Source organism: Monopterus albus, unplaced genomic scaffold (assembly GCF_001952655.1).
Source record: "Monopterus albus unplaced genomic scaffold, M_albus_1.0 scaffold28.1, whole genome shotgun sequence".
Lineage (NCBI taxonomy): Eukaryota > Metazoa > Chordata > Actinopteri > Synbranchiformes > Synbranchidae > Monopterus > Monopterus albus.
Genome location: NW_018127908.1, coordinates 2,500,627 through 2,519,551, shown reverse-complemented (window position 1 = coordinate 2,519,551; position 18,925 = coordinate 2,500,627). Strand labels below are relative to the sequence as shown.

The 18,925-nt window shown below is 41.6% G+C and overlaps 1 protein-coding gene and 1 long non-coding RNA gene across 6 annotated transcripts in view; both read left to right on the top strand.

Annotated features, from left to right (window-relative positions):
- Positions 1–1,731: 1,731 nt before the first annotated feature.
- Positions 1,732–5,458, top strand: LOC109957749 (uncharacterized). Its single transcript, XR_002274584.1, has 3 exons — positions 1,732–1,878; positions 4,219–4,445; positions 4,764–5,458. It is a non-coding gene; the product is annotated as an uncharacterized LOC109957749 (long non-coding RNA).
- Positions 5,459–7,848: 2,390 nt separating this feature from the next.
- The window catches only part of znf521 (zinc finger protein 521), an 88,485-nt gene continuing 77,408 nt past the window's right edge, over positions 7,849–18,925 (top strand). For 2 of the 5 annotated variants that reach the window (XM_020595710.1, XM_020595708.1), the window contains exons 1-2: positions 8,064–8,758; positions 15,642–15,698. In XM_020595710.1, the coding sequence (XP_020451366.1) occupies positions 8,719–8,758; positions 15,642–15,698 (97 nt within the window). In that variant the 5' untranslated portion in view covers positions 8,064–8,718. The other 3 variants (XM_020595712.1, XM_020595711.1, XM_020595709.1) reach the window with 3 other exon arrangements.

Below are 18,925 nucleotides of genomic sequence, written 5' to 3'. Positions count from 1 at the left end.
TAATACAGTATGCATACTGACTGTCACTTTTCTAATGTGACCACAGTACACACTCAAAATCCCACAGTGGGCTTGGGACACAGCTAGGATTTCTATTTTTTTACAGTGGGAAAAGCCAGTTTTATTTCAGTTTTTCATGACTTTTAGTATTTCTAGTATTAAAGATTGCCAAGGAACAGTGAAGGGATGGTGTTGGCAGAGGAGGAGAGCAGTTCATTGTGGCCAGGATGACAGTGAAGAACAGATGAGATGAGGTGACTGAGGAGTGTTTTGTAGGGGTGTGTGTATGTGGAGGGGGGGGAAACTAGGCCAGTGTCCAGACTCAGAGCACCAAAGGCTCAACATCCCTGGATGCCCCGTGTCAGTCCTCTGACAAGAGAAATGGGACTTCTAATACAGAGTTTTTCAGCACCAGACGCTCCCCGTCTCCTCTGAAGAATACCCCTCCTCTTTGGCACACTCACCAGTCAGAGTTTGAGGAGAGAAATGCACTCGTTACAATAAGGAGGGCACATGGCATGGGACCTGAGGCTTTGAGTGCCGCCTCCTCTACACTCTCAGTAGAATTAGGATCTTTCCTACATGTACTGTGAACTTCCAGTGTTGACATGCAGTAAAGAGAGGCAGGTTTTAAGGCAAGTTCACACAGATGAAGTACATGGCCATTCAATGTGTTTCTCTGCTTGTTGGCCATATAAAAATAACAACCTTACTGAGTATGAATAGATGACTGTCTGATAGCTGAATTTGAATATTCCTTCTCATCCCTGTAGTCTACTCAGCTCCCTCCTGCGCCACAGATAAAGCAGACTTATTGTCAGGCATAATCAGGTGGTCTGTTACCTTGGCAATTAAAGCCTTGTTAGAGATATAAAACCTTGAGACTCAAATGGAGAGTCCCTGGTGAATCAAACCACTGAGCAAATCCTTAAACCAAACAACCTTCCAGAGGGAACACTTCTTCTCTGAGGATAGATGTTTAATTATCTCTTCTTGTTTGGGGCGGAAAGGAAGGAAAAACTGTTTCACTCCCTCTTGTTTGTCTTAAAAGCTCCTGAGTGTTTATTGGAATTAATTGAAGTGCTATGTTCGGTTGTCACAATGCATTGACCTAAGATGCTGAATGTTGTGAACAGTTTGTGAAAGAAGTGAGAGACATAACTGGGTGTGTCGCCATGCTCACTGAGCAAGCGACACAGGGAATGTGACGAGCTGCAGTAAAACACAGATCAAATCAGGGATTTATATGTTTTCTTAATAAAATGTAAAGTGTTTAGACTTATTGCAGGGATAATAAACAGATTTAGGGTTTTTAATTTACTGCAATTAATTAGTCTTTAAAATATGACTGCTAATTGTAATCCATTTATCATTTATTCCCAACTGATGCAGCATACCTAATTCAGTGTTAGCTCTCCTAAACTAGGTCAACTATTTTCCCAAATGAATATTCTCTTTTGAAAATAATGCTACATGTTTGAGCAACATGAAGTGATAATTTATCATTATTTAATGATCTTCCACAGACAGTACATCACACGTGGCGTAGTCGGTGACAACAGCTGTGCAGGATCTTGAAGGGTTTATTTTCTAAGCCTTGGCTTCTCTGCTTGTTCAGTACCACCTATCCCCCTTCTTTGTTGTCCAGCCTGATTTTGTCTTGAACAGCCATTTCTGTTCCCCTCTGTGCCTCTTTTCATCTCACCTTTTCCTCTGTTTCTCCTTAGCTTCCTGACATACTCCTCTAAATGGGCCTGGCATCTATCCCACTGTCTAACGAAGGAATGTGTGTGGGGGCGGTGTTTAGGGAGGTGAGACCTTCTCTGGGGCACACTAATCGGCTCCAAACCAAGGCCCAGGCAGGGAGGCACTGGACAGGTGAGTGTAACCACTCCCTACACCTCCTGACTGATCATTAGTGTAGGGGGGCAAATCAGTTCCATCCTTTATGCCTCAGTCACTCCCTTATCCCGGTGTCCCCAATCACCTGACTTCCATCCCTGGTTGCTGGTTCCTTCTTGGGCGCCTCTGAGGGGGGTAACAGTGAGCAGCTGCTCTACCCAGGGAGCCTCCTGAATGCACCTTCTGTCGTCTCCCTGTGTGTGTTAACCTTTTCATTTAATTAACACCATTCCAACTCCCAGCTCCCGCCACCATGGTCTGGAGAGAGGTTATGCAACTGTCAGGGAAGTATGGGAGCTATTGGGGGGTTAGAAAGGTGGTGGGCAGGTGGTAGCGATGAAGGTGAGAAGGGTGAGGAAGAGGTAGAATGAATAATGCGTGCTTGGCCTGGGAGTGAGGATTCTTCTAATCCTTCAGAGCCTTCTATATTCACACAACTACAGTGCACCAGTCATTCTACACAGCTGCCTGTTTTCTAGGGAGAACCCCAATGTGTATTGGACCAGCTGATGAAGAGATGGCTGCTTTTAAGATGTACCACAGCTCATTACACTGCACAAGAGCGAGAACACTTTTATTTGTGCTCCAGTCATTGACTACACCATTGTAGACATTTGTAAAAACTCAGAGGTCTGTTCAGTGGGTTACCGTTAGGTGAATGTGGATGTTTGTTTGTTCTCCAGGTTACAAAAGATATATTCTATTGTGTTGTAAAACATACTCCATTTTCAAGGAGTTTAATCCTCAATATAAACAGAGGCATGTTTGATAGACATGATACAGATTTCTAAAAACATATTTTCCTCTAACTTTCAGTGTGAGAACTGTTGAACCAGGTGCTGGTATCACTTAGAGGCGAATTGGACCGGTTGTGTTAAATGTGCTGTATGATAAGCAGCTTCAATTCACAGTTACATGCTGTAGCGCAGTTAACAACCAGTGTACAGAGAGGTGAGTTGACTTGATCTCATCTGAAACTGAAGATTTCCTAATGAGAGAATAGTAATGAGCAAGGAAAAAAAATCAATTTCATTTTACTGTTAAAAAAGAAAAAGCATTGAAAGGTTTGCTTTTCTTTCCTTTCATCTTGTGTGGCCGAGAGATTTTTATGATCATCTTGGTTCATGGTAATGCCCCCATGGGATCCTCTTTCTTGGCATGTTCATAGTGGTCACCATTTGCAGGAGACGGGCTTTGGAGGTCAAAGCCATTTCAGAAAGACATAAAACCCCTAGAATGATTTTTGATCACACTATGAAACTGTCCCATTGTGCTTAAATGGTATTTTTCATGCCAGTAACACATCTTTGTGGAGGTTATTGTCATGACAAGCAATTTAAAGTTGGTCTAGGGGAATCCATTTACAGTCAATATGTGAATATTTCAGACATTTTCTGGAATGTTCTGGACATATTTATGCAGCCAGTTGGTGAGTGTTTTAGTTCTTCTATGAAATTTGTCATGCTATCAATCAACTAGCTGAAGATGGGAAATGGATTTCAGGGTTGGAACCAGTTGCACCGGTGATAATATTGTCACCAAAACCATGATAACACCTTATAGATCAGTTCATGATGTTGCATGGGAGAACTATATGAGGCTAACATCTCAGGTTTATGATGGAGTAAGTAAGGGGAGAACTGCCAGGAACTTCTCCTTATGAAGACCCAGAGCAAGGGCACTGTCTCCCCAGCCCCATAGATCAGCCAGCCCTGAATGTCAAACCGCACAGCAGCCGCTGCAGTGCCAGGAGTCCCCCTCTCGCTCCCTCTCTGGCCTGAGATCTGCTGTCTGGTGACACCACTGTGCTAATGACCCGGTTTGGGAGTCGCTCCACGGGGCTCCTTGGCTTGGGAAGATGGAAGTTGTGGATATCCAGCTGGAAGGTCACTGTTGACATGGACCGCTCGCTCCACGTTCTTTCTGCTTTGTTGACATCCTTCAATTTACAAGGATGCCGAGACAAGGAGCTTGTCACTGACCCTCCCATTGAAGCAGCTATACATTTAGAGACTGGCAAATCAGAAATATTCTTATGTGATTTTCTAGTGAATGCACAGTCTTTGTGAACTGCATGACAATTTTTATTTTTTTTTTTTTTTGCTCCAGTGTTTAATTGCTCAACAATTTGGATAACAGTGAAGTTGGAAAGCAGCACTCACGCCTTGCTTGCCAACTCTGAAGCTTTCTGATTGTTAGCTCTCCATGTTGTTTTTGTTCTTTTTTTTTTTTTAATCAGTTTACTCTCAGAGTATGCCTCAGTGCTCAGAGAGGGCAATGTTTTCAGTCACTCACTCTCTTGACTTTTTTTCTCAGCCTCAGGAGTTTGGCTTGTTGGAGCAGAGTGTAAAGTCCCAGGGGAGCGCTCCTGGTGATGGGGGCACTGCCTCGACCTCACTCACGCTGGGTGTGGGTAGCATCCAACTAGGAAGACACACAATGAAAACCAAAACTGAAGATGGTGATGCTTCTGCTGGACTCTCCCAGGACTGAGCCTTATTCTCAGGGTCATGCATTCCGGCAATCTCTGTAATTATAAGCAAGTAAGAAAAAAAGTTGAATCTTCTGCCTTTCTCAAAATGAACGTGCCCCACTCCTCAAGGGAAGCATTCACATCTCTAAGTTCTAGTAGCTGGATGGGTTTTAATGAGGCAAGTCAAGAGTATGTGTGAGTGTGTATGTGTGTACGTGTGTGGCTGGTGTACACGCATGTCTGTGTATCTGCCCTCTTCTAACGAGCGTAATTGACCGACTGTGCATTTTTCACCATTTGCGAGAGTATTCTGCTAAATAGCCTTTAGTGATTATTATTTTACAGGAGACACTTCATTGGGATTAAAACTTTCTCTGCGTTTTTAAAGTTCAGTTACTACTTGTTTGGACGATATGCTGTTGGAGCCAAATGAACAGAGGGTGAGCAGGCCACAGGTCAGGAGGAGCCGCTGAAGGATCCCACCATCTGAGGGCCATAGATTCCACTGGGGAACGTTTCACCCTGCTGAGAGGCAGAGTGAAGTCTCTAATGCTGCAGCACGCATGCTCGCCGAGGTGTCTCGGTGTCTAACTAAAACCCACAGGTGGTGAAAAATTCTCCACATAACTGCTCAGTTTTACTACAAATTTTGCAGCAACAAGCTGAGGTGATCTGAAAACAGACTGTGCTTTTGTGTGTTTGACAGTGCTCCTGCTCCAAACGCTCGCAGTCTAAATGTAGCATTTTTACAGGACAACACAACTGAAGAATATAAAGCTGCACCTGAAGAAATAAATCAATGGCTTTTACCATTGGCCTTTTGCAGTATCATATACGTATGTGGTGAATAGAAATCTCCTGGCTGGCATTGTTTTTATTACAAACGTGTCATGTTTTTATTTATCTTTGCTTGATTCCCTTTTCCCTCCTGCTCAGAGGTGAGACCTGAAACAACAACAACATTTTTGTTGATTTTCACTGTGCCTGTTTGCTCCCAAAAATTTATATTTGATTCATTCTCCGTTACATATTTATAAGGTTATCCCAGAGGGACAAGCCATGTCAGGCAGTTTTTGGAGTATCATGAGCAACATTCCTCACATGAGGTTTCTTTTACTTGAAAAAAACAACTTCTGAGCAGGAGTGTACTGTAACTTAGAGACTGAACTGTGTAAGCACTGAGTCAAGTCAAGCTTTTTCCCAGTTACTTTGTCACTAATGAAAGTAGCAAAGAGCCCTGGAGGACTGAGAGCACTGTTTGTTTGTGTTTGAGAGAGCATTGGAGAGGTATGAACAGGAGGGGAGGGCAATGTGGTAAAACTTTGGGAGAGCCGCCTGACAAATCGCTGAGATGGGGGGGAGGGGGTGGTTGGTGACTTCGGAGCAATGTTAAGATTGAAGATTTAAGGCAGCTGAGATCTCCTGACAGATTCCAAGCACCTACAAATAGATGTTTCATATGTGTATGTTTACTGACTTTCTGTAATTTTGCGAGGGCTTTGAATTTACCAAAGTGCATCATGTCAATCTGTGTCAAACTTTGGTTCACTGATCTTTTGCACACATTTTATGACAGCTTGTGGGTGGGTACGTTATTTGAAAACCAAAGGGTGTGAATTAAATTACAAGACACAAATTGAGCAAACACAGTGCAAGCCTTGACATAAGTCATATATGCCAACTTATGTTTAATTCTCAGGGACAAAACATGCAAAATAACAAAGCTTTTTTTTCATTAAACAAGTGTCTGGTGTTAGGTATTTTTAGTCAGATAGAAATTGGATAGATACTTTATGTATTAGAAATGTTTAGTGGAGATAGGATGTCTAGTTAGACTGTTAAATGCTTAGGCCTGCTTATGAGTTTCTACAGGGTACATCTGGTCAAGGATAACTAGAGAGAAGAGTTGATGACTGTCAGCAGACAGGGTGTTTAATATTATTATTATGACGTGTATAACTGTAGCCTTAGCCATAATAGGTTCTTATGTTTAAGCCACGACATGTTACTAGAGGTCGTGAGAATGTTTTTAGCTACACACCACTTAATCAACAGACACACACACATTGATTTGCTTCATGTTTTGACTACTGCTATGACCAGCTGCAAAGCTGGCAACAGAGATGTCTCGGTTGACGTTTCTGTGTAGTATGGGGCTAGCCCAACCGAAGGGATATAATGTATAGGCCTGGTGGGTTCAGGGTCTTTCATCTTACATCTGCCTGCGAGCAGTTTGGAGGTGCAAGATACCTGAGCGTGTAATGTTAATTTTTACCTGTGTTCATGGAATAAATCAGCACTGTTTTGAAGTTACTTGGACTGTCTCAGAGTTAGCAATGGTAAGAAGAACCAAAAAGTCCTTCACTGGTAATGACTGTCAGCTAATAGAAATCTTTTCTGTAGTTCTTTCTATTACATTTACATTACTTTATACTAGGTGATTACCTTAGATGTCTGTAACAGTGTATAGCCTCATTATGAACTCCAAAGTAAAAAGGAGGAATACCCTATAGAATAAAAGCAGTCTTATTATGTATGCACATCATTAACTTTTATAGTTATAGTTAACTTTTATAGTGAAATTTCTTTAACGAAGTTAGATTCTGCCACAGTAAAGGCTATCAAAGGTTGTTGTTAATTTTCTTCTTCTTCTACACCAGCCCATATTTGGGAGTTGCCCTATCGACTGTTTCTCTCCTTCCCTGTAGGTCTGAAGTAAAAACTTTGGTTTCCTCTTGCATTTGTGTCTGTGAATCAGTCAGAATAGAAATGCATTGAAAGTGGGGAAAAGCAGTTGCGTGACTGTAATTTTTAGATGGGCCCCTGGCAGAGGCTACCTCCAGGCTGCGGAAAGGGAAGCGAGCAGAGTGAGAAGCCCGCTGCAGGACTCCTCTCTGGATCTCATTTTCACATGGCAGGGGTAGTATGGGGGCCTGGACATCCAAATGCAGGTGAGGGTGTATACCAATGCACTGTTGTGAACATTTACATAAGAAAGAAAGGTGATTTCTTTGCACAGCAATGGGCCTTCTAATTAAGTCCTACTGAAATTATAAAATAAGAAAAATAAAGGCTAGATTATTCCTACTAGAATATTATTAAAGGGGAGGAGGCTATATTGTTAGACTCAGGCAGAAATTATTAAATTGTATTCTAAATTAGAAAAAAAAAGCTATTTTTTATAAATAATCTTAAAATAATTGGTGGCAACAATAATATAAAAAGTCAACCTGCAAATAAAGTGATCATCCCAAAATTCTATCTGTGTCATAACATGTCATGTATGTCAGCAGCCACACAGAAAATGTCTTTCTGCTTAACCATTTCTAGGGGCCCCGGCCCGCCTGCCGTAGACGGAGAGTGGCCGACGGCGAGCTGAGGCAGAGGAGACGCCAGGGTGAGCAAGCCGACTTTGGGTTTAGAGTTCGACTCCGGATCCGGGGACCAGAAGATCCAGCAATCCGCATCTTGCCATGATCCCTCGGATTTTAATCATGCCTCTCTGTCTGTGTGTGAGTGCAGGCAGGCTGACAATGATTTCCTCAGTGATTACGTACAGAGCGAGTCCCTGCGGGGTAGGGGCCCCCTCTGGAGCCATCCTGATGGCTTTGGGGGCCTTGCTTCCATTTTCCATTATTATGTGGACTACCGGAGCGACAGCGCAGTCCAAGACCTTGCAGGTTTGTGATGAGGAGGGAGCTTCCATCTTCTCTCTGCTTCTTCATCCTCTTTTTAAGAGCAATTTAGACGTAGACTTAGATCAGATTCCGAACCTAATTCATGATTAGCTGACTGGAGTGAGAAAAGGGAGAGTCTATAATAGTTTTGATGCTGTTAGGTGGATATGAAGTGAAAAGTGTAATTATCATTTTTCCTCCTTTTTTTTGGTTTTGTTGCATTTTTTTTTTTTGCACTCTCGCAGGAGGCGTTTTGCTGATGCCTTTCTCACGCGGATTCGTTTGAGATGAGAGGCGAAAAGCAAATATTCCGCTTTTATTTCTAAGCGAACATCATGCCTACACGCGTGTGTGTTTTCCCGGAGAATGGAAGCGCATGACGGGATTACTATATTCTCACACTTTTCCCGACACCCAGCTCAAGTAAATAGAGTCGCCTATACCGATCGGGCTAATTGGACTTTATAACATCCACCTACTCATCACAAAATAACAGCAAATTCGTGTTTACTCCGCGCGGCAAGGGCTAAGTTGCATCTTTTCTGTAATGGTAAAAAAGCAGCCGCGATTTTGGTCAGTGAAATTTAGAGAGACTATACCTTTAGACTATCCAGTCTGACACAAATTATCAGACAGAAACTGAGCAACTTCAGCGTTTTCTGTAGGATGTCGCGCCGCAAGCAAGCTAAACCAAGATCACTGAGAGGTAAGTGATAAGCCTATGTTTGCTGGCTCCCACAGTATTTTATTTTAAGGTGATGACAAGTCTAGACGAACATGATCTGAACTTATCGCTCACTGAAATGCAACTGTCTTCCCTTTTACGCATTCCAAGTGTTCTTCCTGGTATGTTGCGCATGAAATCGACTGCATACACGTATTTGGCATTGGGGAAAAGCTTCAGTTCAGACTGTAATGTAATGATAGTTAAAGTGCAAGGGCAGGGCATGGACGGTTTATAGAGCAACAGTGCAGCGCGACGCTGGCAACATCTGGATATGTTAAAGGCGCTCCTAGTCGCAACTTAAGCCGTCTGATGGAATGGGGTGCATAGTCACGTGATCCCCACCCCCACCCGTCTGAGAAACTGAGTGGAAACATTTTATATGTCTGGGAAAGGGAGGGCTCTGATGTGTGTTTATGCGTTTGCGTGTGCAACACTTAAAAGAGAGATTAGAGATGGGATATGTGTTAATTGGACATGTTCGTTAAAAAGTTGTAACTGTCTGGATTTATCAGTGGTTAGTTCAAATCTCAAAAACAACTGAACTTTATGATGTTTTTATTCCAGATAAACTCTCTGTACTGGATGTCAGTATATACACAGTAGATACGTGTCATTTGTGTTGTTTTTCTTTTATGTTGATATTTTCCTCACCTTTTAAACTGTTGGATTGCTAGTAATTTGTGTTTTTGTGTCTTAGTGTATGTGTGTGAGCTGAAAGAGAGAGAGAGGGAGAAAGAGTGCAACATTCATGCACACACACGCACACATACGTTCACACAGTACTTTTCTCTGTAGCATTTAGGTGGGGGATCTGCAGGGTTTTGGAGGTTGAGCTCCAGTTCATCTGGCAGGCATTGTATTTTGCTCCGCAAATAATTGTCCACAATTTCACATTCCCAGCTTGTGGTCTGTGAAGCCCTTGCTCGCTCCCCTTTCCTTCTCGGAAGTCTTCATCTCAAAGGAAGATTACACAGTCTGCAGTAGAACATTCATGCAGCCACCATTTTAAATCAATACCCAGGAGAGGGTGGAAATGTGAGTGCATGCACATCTTAAAATCGTCATATTCTGTTTCCAAACCTGCACTGCTATATTCACAGTAAACAGTTTGACACATAGATTTTCCATTTTCTCAGACCAGATTGGCAATAACTGTTTTTTGTTTTTTTTTGTAGGTGTGACATTTACTTTTCCCTAAAGACACATCACTTACATATAATCACCTCCTGCCAGCATTCCTACATGCTACAAGTGTGTGTGTGTGTGTGTGCATTCAGAAGAACATCTGTTATGATTTCAGTACATCTATGTGTGTGACAGAGAGGACTAGAGAGTGAGCAAATCAGTATGGAAATGAAGTCAGAGGGATGACTTTGTTTGTTTTGCTATCGTAGCTAAAATTTAAATGAGAGAAATGTGGAGCACAAAACATCCAGACTTTTATATCTTCATCCCGACTGCTCAAGCAGAGCAGAAATGCAGATACGTCATAGATTTTTCCCTGTTTTGGATCAAACCCAAGGAAGGCCAGGCAGATGTTATTGTTTTTTTGTGTATCTCTTTCCTTTGTCCACAAAAACTTCCTTTGTAATTTTTTTTTAATGCTTGCTTGACACTGTATTGTCTTCAGTTATTTGTAGAAGACAGGAGCTGTCATTTTACTTGTAGACTTTTGATATTAACACAAATGTGGAACTTCTTAATTTGTTTCTTTGTGTTTTTATATGTGTCTTCATGTGCATGTATGTGTGCGGCTCTGTGCATTTGCCATGCGTTTTTGTGAACAGAACAGGGTTGCAGAGTTCAGGTTTGACTTTTATAGGTTGTCTTCTGCTGACTTGAGACAGTGGTCATTGTGGACAGTGCTTTTTTTTGCACAGAAGGAACACTTTGTTCTCTGGAAGGGAAAATAAACAGAGGTGCCGATGGAGCATGGAGGAAAGGTAGAACAGGCATCATGTGCGGCGTTTGAGAGACTGGTATGGGTAGTATGGACATGGTGTTGTGGGGGAGATGAGAAAACAACGCTGTGACAGTTGGCACTCTGTTTTTTTTTTTTTCCTCCTTGTGTACCCCAACACACACCTCCTCAGTATTGGCTGCTTGTGGGAGTCGGAGGTTATGTTTTTGGTCCCATCGAGAAAAAGGGCAACATTACAAGTCCCGTTTCAATTAAGTCTGAGAGACAAAATCCGGCAACGTTATTGCTTGGGGGAATAAATGGCACAGGATGAGACCATACATCATTCGCTTATATGCAAACACTTCACCCAAGCCACTGACATTTACTCAATCCTGAGCCTTCTACATTTCTCAGCTGTAGGCACACTGTAATTTTGTTTTGATGTGTGGAGGTCAGCACATTGCCTCAGCCAGTGGTGAGCAGCAAGGAAGGAGGACCTCACTCCAAATCCTGCATATAGCGTGTGATGACTGCCACGTTGCCTGTCCTACAGCACTTCCTGAATAATGTGAGGCTGAGTTGATATTTTCATTTGGAGTACAAATGACACTCTCAAGCCTCAGTCCTAATGTTTTTAGTGGCTGGGGAGAAAGTCTCCAGTTCTGTCATCTCCATATATAAATATAGTTTCTGCAACATTTACTTTAAGTACTTTATGCACTGTATCATGTACAGCTTAAATATTAGTTGTTTTTCAGGGGCAGAAATTTGTCACCACATGATTGAAAAGATTTGCTTGGCAACATTATTGGAAATATTATATTACACTTTAAATATAAACCTCACAGAACAGGTTGGTTTATAACATCTTGGTCAAAGTTTATGTAACTATTTGTTAAAATTCTTTCTGCACAGACAGATAAGATGTAAAGTAGATTTTTATTTCCCTTCATGTCAAGGAGGTGTAAATAAATTAGAAATTTGACATGTCAAGGAAAACTAAAACATATGTATTTTTCCCCCTAAATCCAAATTTGACATCATTTGAAACTTTTCTTTTTGGAGTATAGAAATCTGATCATGTCTGTTATGCTCAGAGATGCATTACCACTTTCCCTTTCAGCCCGGAAGAGCATAGGTCTGTGTAACTAAAAAATACTTTTTTTAAAAAGTGTGGTGGCACCTTTAAACTTAAGCAGTTTTGTCTGAAAAATTGGAGAAAAACTAAAACTTGCTCTTTATTTTACACATGCACTGTATTCTGTGTGTGTGTACATGGGCAGTTCTCAATTTGAACAGTTAAAAAATACAGAAACATGTTATATTGCTCCTTAGTTTTATTCCCGTCTATTAACAATTGCGTCATTCTTTAGTTTATAGGAAGCTGCAGTATTCTAGTCTGTTCACAATTAATGATCTGTGGCATAACACCCATTAACACTTTTCTAATGTGACACAAAAATATAGTTAGTATTATCATTAAGGAAATTATGATGGAGCCGTGGAAAAATCCCATTAGCACGGCTGTCAGTGCCTTTGACATGCGGCTCAGTGTGTTGGACTGGGTGTCACGGGAGCTGGCCGATATCTCTTCTTATTCCATGGCATGTGTCTCTCTCCTTGTCATTGATTGTCTGGCACATGGTGATTCAGAGACAATGATTGATTTCCACCAGTGCTGCAAATGAAATGATATGTTGCTGGGCTCATTTGCCTGTGTGAAGAGCATTATTAGTTTTTTTTTAAGCTAAATTTGCAATCATTGCATAATGGGATTATTGATCCATGATATTTATATATTGCTAATCGTTGATTTCAATTTTTTGAATAAGTGATCGTATGATTTGCTCATCGTAAATAGGAATATGTGAAGGATTACAAATATTATGCAATGTGATTAACATGGCCCTCTATTGCAAATTATTTATGACACTAATCACCAGTTCAAATAATGCTCATTAAGAAAGTTATTCATGTGCAGTGTGTGTCCTCCTCCCTCCCTTCCCAGCCCTAATTGAGGAGGGTTGACCTCTTGACCCGAGCTAAATTGAGTTGTAGTCCCTGTGGCGAGCGTCTCCTTCCCGGTCAGTCAGGGCGGATTACACAGCCATTGTGTTCGGCACTGTATCGTCCAAGCTGGCTGTAACCAAGCAGATGAGTCACGCAAATCCAGGAGCATACTCAGGGCTTTTTTTTTTGTATCTGTGAGGTGCTGTGTGATACTTATGCACACTAGCACACACACACACACACACACACAAAGATTCTCATAAAGAAGCACAGAACATGTCGACTATATATTCAAACTTTTGTGTGCATATACACATTCTTCACAGCAGTCTCTTACACAGCAGCACATTCATTTGGTGGAGTAGGAAAGGTCCAACCTGCTGAGAGTTTGTCATGTTTTGCTTATTCATGTCTATTAAATCACTAGTTTTTGCGGTTGCTATTTCATGGTCTGTGCATGTGGTGATCAGTGTGTTTTATGAATTTTATTTTGTTTAGTATTTTTTTCCTTTATGTCTTGTCTTTACTTCATGTCGTGCTGTCCTCTCTGTATAAGATTAATTCATCCCTAAAAAGGGAAACGTCCTGCCTTGGGGATTGTCACTCCCACTATAATGACAGTTGCTCTACATTCGCTTTTTGTGTGGCCACTGCGTTAATTAGTGCCCTCTAATGCTGCGCCACTTGTTTGGGATTATGTTTTTTTTTTTTTTCTTTTTCTGCTCCGCATTTTGAAAATCAAAGGATCAGTGCAGAAATGGTCCCATGAGTGTTTGGCATTGTATCAACAGAACCTGCAGCATGATTACAGTTTGTCACCGACTGAGTGATACACTGTACCTTGTCAAACATTAATTAACTGATAGCAGTGATGCATTAAGAACAGCGTGGGCTGAGCTGTATTCAGAGGAAGTTATAGCCATTATGAGGTGATCATGAGCTTTAGAGCATATTAATTAAAACTGTCCATCTATTTGTATTTGTTCTGTATTATGACTGTTGATCAAATGTCCAGCTGCTGAGAAACATCACAGGAGTTTGTCCTTACTTGACAGCTCACCCTCTAAGATCGCTCCTAGCTAGCTATTAATTATCTAACAGAAGAGTGCAAATGAGAAAAGAATTTGCTCTGTGATGGAAGCTGTTTACTTTAAATGACAAAACTTTTAATAAGTTCACAGTGGTGACAAATCATCACAATCTGCCATTATGTTTAAGTTCTTATGGCATTGTAAAAGAGAATTTTCTGCCTGAACTCCTCCATCTCACCAACAGGGACGGTAATCAAAACAAAAACTCCAGCTCCCACCACCAATCTCTGATAGAACCATGGGGGATTTATTAGGAACCCCTATCCCTAGCGCATTTAAATGATCCTAGATGCACGGCGCTCAACAGAGCTGGAGAAACTCATTACACTCTCAGGGAGTCAGTCACTGAGGCCTCCTTTAACAGGACTAGGTTTCTGTGTTGGCTGATACAGCCCTCATTCTTGGCTTCGAAGGATATACCTCCATAGTGTCCAACTATGTCTGTTCCATCACTTTGAATTGGTTTAGCTAATTAATTGCCAGACCCCTGACCATTTATTTAGCATATTTTCTATGCATGTCAATTATAATTGTTATTAGGGGACATGTTTTCAGTCAGAGGCATCGTTACATATTTGAACGAACATTGGAATTCCTTCAAAAAGTTTTCTTTTTTTGTTATTTTTATTTATTTATTTTTTTAAATCAAAACTTTTTGGGGGGATTCCTTGGGAATTCAGTTTAGGCTGGACAAGACCTGACAGTGAAACAGTCGCTCCATCGTTTGTCCTCTTCATAAGAAACAGCTCGACACTTTTCTCTTCAATTTCTACTGAGGCTTGACACCCTGCTTGACACTGACTCTTACTCCCCTGAGGGGAAGGCTTCTGCCACCATAGGATCCTGCCTTAATTATGCAAAATACAGGATATTTTGTGCGATTTTAAAAGTGCGCCAGTTTCTGCTTTGGCAGTCATTGCCGCACTCCCCTACTGGGAGGTCCTGTCAGACTCCCCCTTCCTCTTTGCCCAGAAAAATGAAAGGCTAGAAAGAAAAGACATAATGGAGAATGCATTTCAACTGCAGGGGTGGAACACAGAGGCGTAAGAAGTCCTCAGTGAGGCCCTCATTTTACATGGAACAGGTGGGAGACTCTTTTGTTCTCTTCCCGCTGTTAAAATCCATTTCATTTCTTGTACTTGACATGCCACAAGGAACTCTCACCAGTTCCAAAAAAGCTCCAATGTAAAAGGTTCTTACCTTTTACTAAACAGAAGTCATGTTTTTCAAGGCCAGTGTTGTTGTCAAAAAGTCAAAAGTGGTTTAGTTGCCATGTGCCTAATAAGTGGATCTGACTGATCAAGCCGTCACTATTTTGTCAGTCACCCTATTAAAGAGCAAAAGCATTTTGCGGCTGTTATGACACATAGCATGAATATATATTTAGCAAAATGCTTTTTTCATTTAAGTTTGGATTACAGTCAGTTTTAGGAAGGCCCATATTTAAGCCAGAATCTACAAATCTTCTTTTTGATATCCATCTGATTTAGCTATCCAAGGCACTTTACAGACTTCATACTTGCAGTCATCAAGGTGTTTTTCACTTGGTCACTGTCAATGCTGGGGGGACGTTTCATGGAAGACGTTTATAATTCATCACGTCATTACCCAGTCCAATATGTTATTTACGTGGGTCGCTGTTTACCTTGTTGCCAAATCTCCCGCATATGAAAGGCATGCGTGGATTCCCAAACCATCGGTCGAGCTGTCGAGAGCGGTTGAAATCTCTTGGAGTTTCCTTAAAGAGAATCTCAAAAGTAAATAATAAAAAAGTAAGAAATCTCAATGTGCCTAACTTGTTTTTCAGTGTTAACTGTTTCTTTCCCTCTTTTTCTCCCCTTTTTCTTTTCTCTGGCAGTAGAAGACAATGTGACAGAGGACCAGCACAGTCCTGGGCAGACTGCCATTCCAAGCGGTAATGCTCCAATCCATATTTCATCATTTTCAGCTGGAAAGTGGATCTTGTGTCTGTGTGTGTTTGCGTGTGTCTGTCTGTAAAATCTTTGTTTGGCTCAGAATGATATATGGTATTTTTCCTGTTTTTGAGGTTTTCGTGTAGTGTAAACTGCAAAGTCGCTTGGGTTTTTGTGAGAGTGGGGCCGAGCCATGTAGCTCTTTTTCTTTCTGTGCATGTACCCATGCAGGTGTGCTTATAGCTGTCCTTATGTTTCTGTGTGTTCCTGACATTTTTTTTTAGACTCTTTGTTTCCCAGCCCTCTGTATGATGTAGAATAGAGCTACCCAGATGAATGTGTCCTGTCTCCACGTGTGCCATTCACGGTGGCCCTCCAGGAACAGAGCAGTAATTCAGGTCAGGCATGCAGAAAGCCCCCTATGAATGAAGGCTGCTCCTGATGCACCACACTGTATATTTTCATTTCATTTGTCTCTGGTAAAGGTTAAGTCTCAGGCGTGGTTATTTTAAACCCGATATGGATGGTTTTGCCCAGCAGGCTGGGGACCCTGAGTACTCCTAGGCTGCCACATTAGTCCAGCATTTACCCATGGCTTTCTGAGTGCTCCTGTGAGAAATGCAGGAGCTGCATGCACCATGACAATATATTCCAACCATTCTCAGGTGCTTATGACTACAGGATTATGTTCTCACTGCTTTTGTTTGTGATCTCTGCAAACCTAGTGCTGAGCAGGTGTTTAGAGGTAGATTTGAGATTCTCGATCTATACTATATTTAACCTAAAAAGTGCAGCTTCTGACATTTTCACTTATCTCTCTGCCTTGTGTTCATTTCACCCTTTGCGTGAATTGATCAAAAAATTCCAGTAACTTTTTTGTTACCATTTTGTGCATCCCCAGAAAAGCAGAGCAATATCTGTCTGCTGCTGTGTTAATGTGTATTGATAGGTATTGGTGGGTGGTACTTCGGAAAAGAAACTGCCTTCTTAGCCCATCTAACCCGAGCTCAAGGGATGAAGGACTGGGCATAAGAAGCAGGCTTGCCTCAGACACCTCCTGTCATCCAGAGCCAAAGCAGAGCTAATGAGTGTGCCTGATTACAACGACCCCCTCAGTCACACGAATCTTCCCTCTCCCCTTCCCTCCACAACCTCTATCTCCAGAGTGAGGGGAGACAGCCGCCACATGATCGATGTCTGCCTGTGGAGAAATCAGGAGGGCGCACAAATTAATTTCTCACTTTCCTCATTTGACTTCGTCTGACTGATTTATTTTTTAACCCACTGTCAGGATGCAGCTTGACGAATGGTCAATGAGGAAAGAGTTGTTTGAGGCAGTAAAATTTTAAGATGCTGTGAGATCACTCCCGCTATTTTCTGTCATTGCCAACTTTTTGAACGTTTCATTGCCACTTATGGGTCTCAAGGACTTTAATTATAATAGCAGTAATTTATTCTTATGGTTAAAACAGTGCCCAATCAAGCTCTTTTTAATGTGAAACTGAAAAGCAGTGGAAAAGCTTACCTGCTTTTCATGGATTTGCCACTTTGACGAACATGGCCACAATAGCCATTAGACTCCTGACAAGCTAAGGGCTTAATCAGACATGGTGTCAAGATCTGCCTCATAAGTAGACCCCCGGTTGTGCTCTTCTGTGACTCTGCAAGCGTTCTGCATGCCCTGTGTCCTGTTTCTTTTTCATGTTTGATATGTAGCAAAGGCAAAAGAGAAATGCTAACAAAAGAGGCCCTCTAAAAGATAGACAGTATTATGCATAGTATAGAGGGGCAGAAACGGTGTGATATCTGAGATTTAATGAGGCAGTGCACTTTTTTTTTACCCAGAGAGTGTCGAGTAGGCTTAAGATCTGCAGCTTGGCTTTACCACTGTGCTGCCTGTGTGTAATTATAACCACATGCTTCATGCTTTTTCTTCTCTCCTATATATTCATCCCTTTCTTTTTTCTTTTTCTTTTTTGCATTTAGCTATGGCACATCCAGGGTGTTTTTTGGAAAAAGGTGTCTGCTCTGTCAAAGTGGAGCAGACTATGGTAAATAAAAGTGCTACAGAGATCCGAAGATGGATCTGGGTGGCCATGGTGTAGAGTTGTGTAGCGTAGTGGTGCGGTATCTGAGAGCCAGGCTCTGGCTGAGGTTGAGCCTGCCCACAGATCAATGTACTGCAGGGCTCGCACTAGAGCAGGAAGAGGAAAGAACTCTTTCACTCTACCACTTCAGAAAATCATATTCTCTATTATTCATATTTCCTTTGATGTTTTACTGCACTAATGGCATAGCAAGGCGCTCCGTTCAATATTATCACTCCCTGTGAGAAAGCGAGTAAGACGGGTGAGAGAGAGAAAGAGAACATTTGGTATGTTCAGATGTTGTTTCTCATTTAGCATCTTTGATTTCCATTCTTTTTTTTTTTTGGTGCTGAGATTATAATGGTGGATGATGCCATCTGTATACCTGGGATTATATGTAGTGCTCTCTGTCTTGTCTTCCTTCGTTTGTTCTTACTACACCTCCAACTCTTTGGCACCTTTTTCACTTATCTGTATCTTAGCATGCATCTTTTTTTTTTAAATAAATCTGCTGCATGTTTATTTGTAACCTATAACAAGATGGGAAACATTTTCTGTCAGAGTATTGTTTTAAGTTTGAAATGCATTTAGCGTTTTAAGAGAAACTGCTAATCTACTTTCAAATTTCAAATGATTCAAAATATTAAACAGAAATGAGCTCTTAATATGAATCTGAGGCAATTGAAGCAGATGAATCAAATTGCATATGCCGACCGTTTGAACGCAAATTCCCCCCATGCAAAGTTCTGGCGATCAGTCTGGCAAGTGTCAAGCTCACAGCCTTATCATTGGATCATGACGTTCTTTAATGATGGGGATCACTGGATGTGATGGTCTGAGTGGAGAGCTGCAAATCCCATCCACACAGAGGAGGATACACTCAGAAGCACACGTGGCATTAGAACGTAGTGTGACCTATATATAAAGGGTGCTTGGTAAAAGTTTTAGATTTTTAAATAATGTGGTGCTGGCAACTGTGTGAAGGTTATTCAATCTTAATGTCCTCCTATTTCTGACAGCCTCCCTCACTCTGATAAAGGAGCGCGCTCACCTTTGATCAGGCCTGCCGACATGTGTCGGCAGAAGCTGCTGGCTGGGTAAAATAAATTCTTAATTCAAACCTGGGGGGGGGCGGGTGTAGG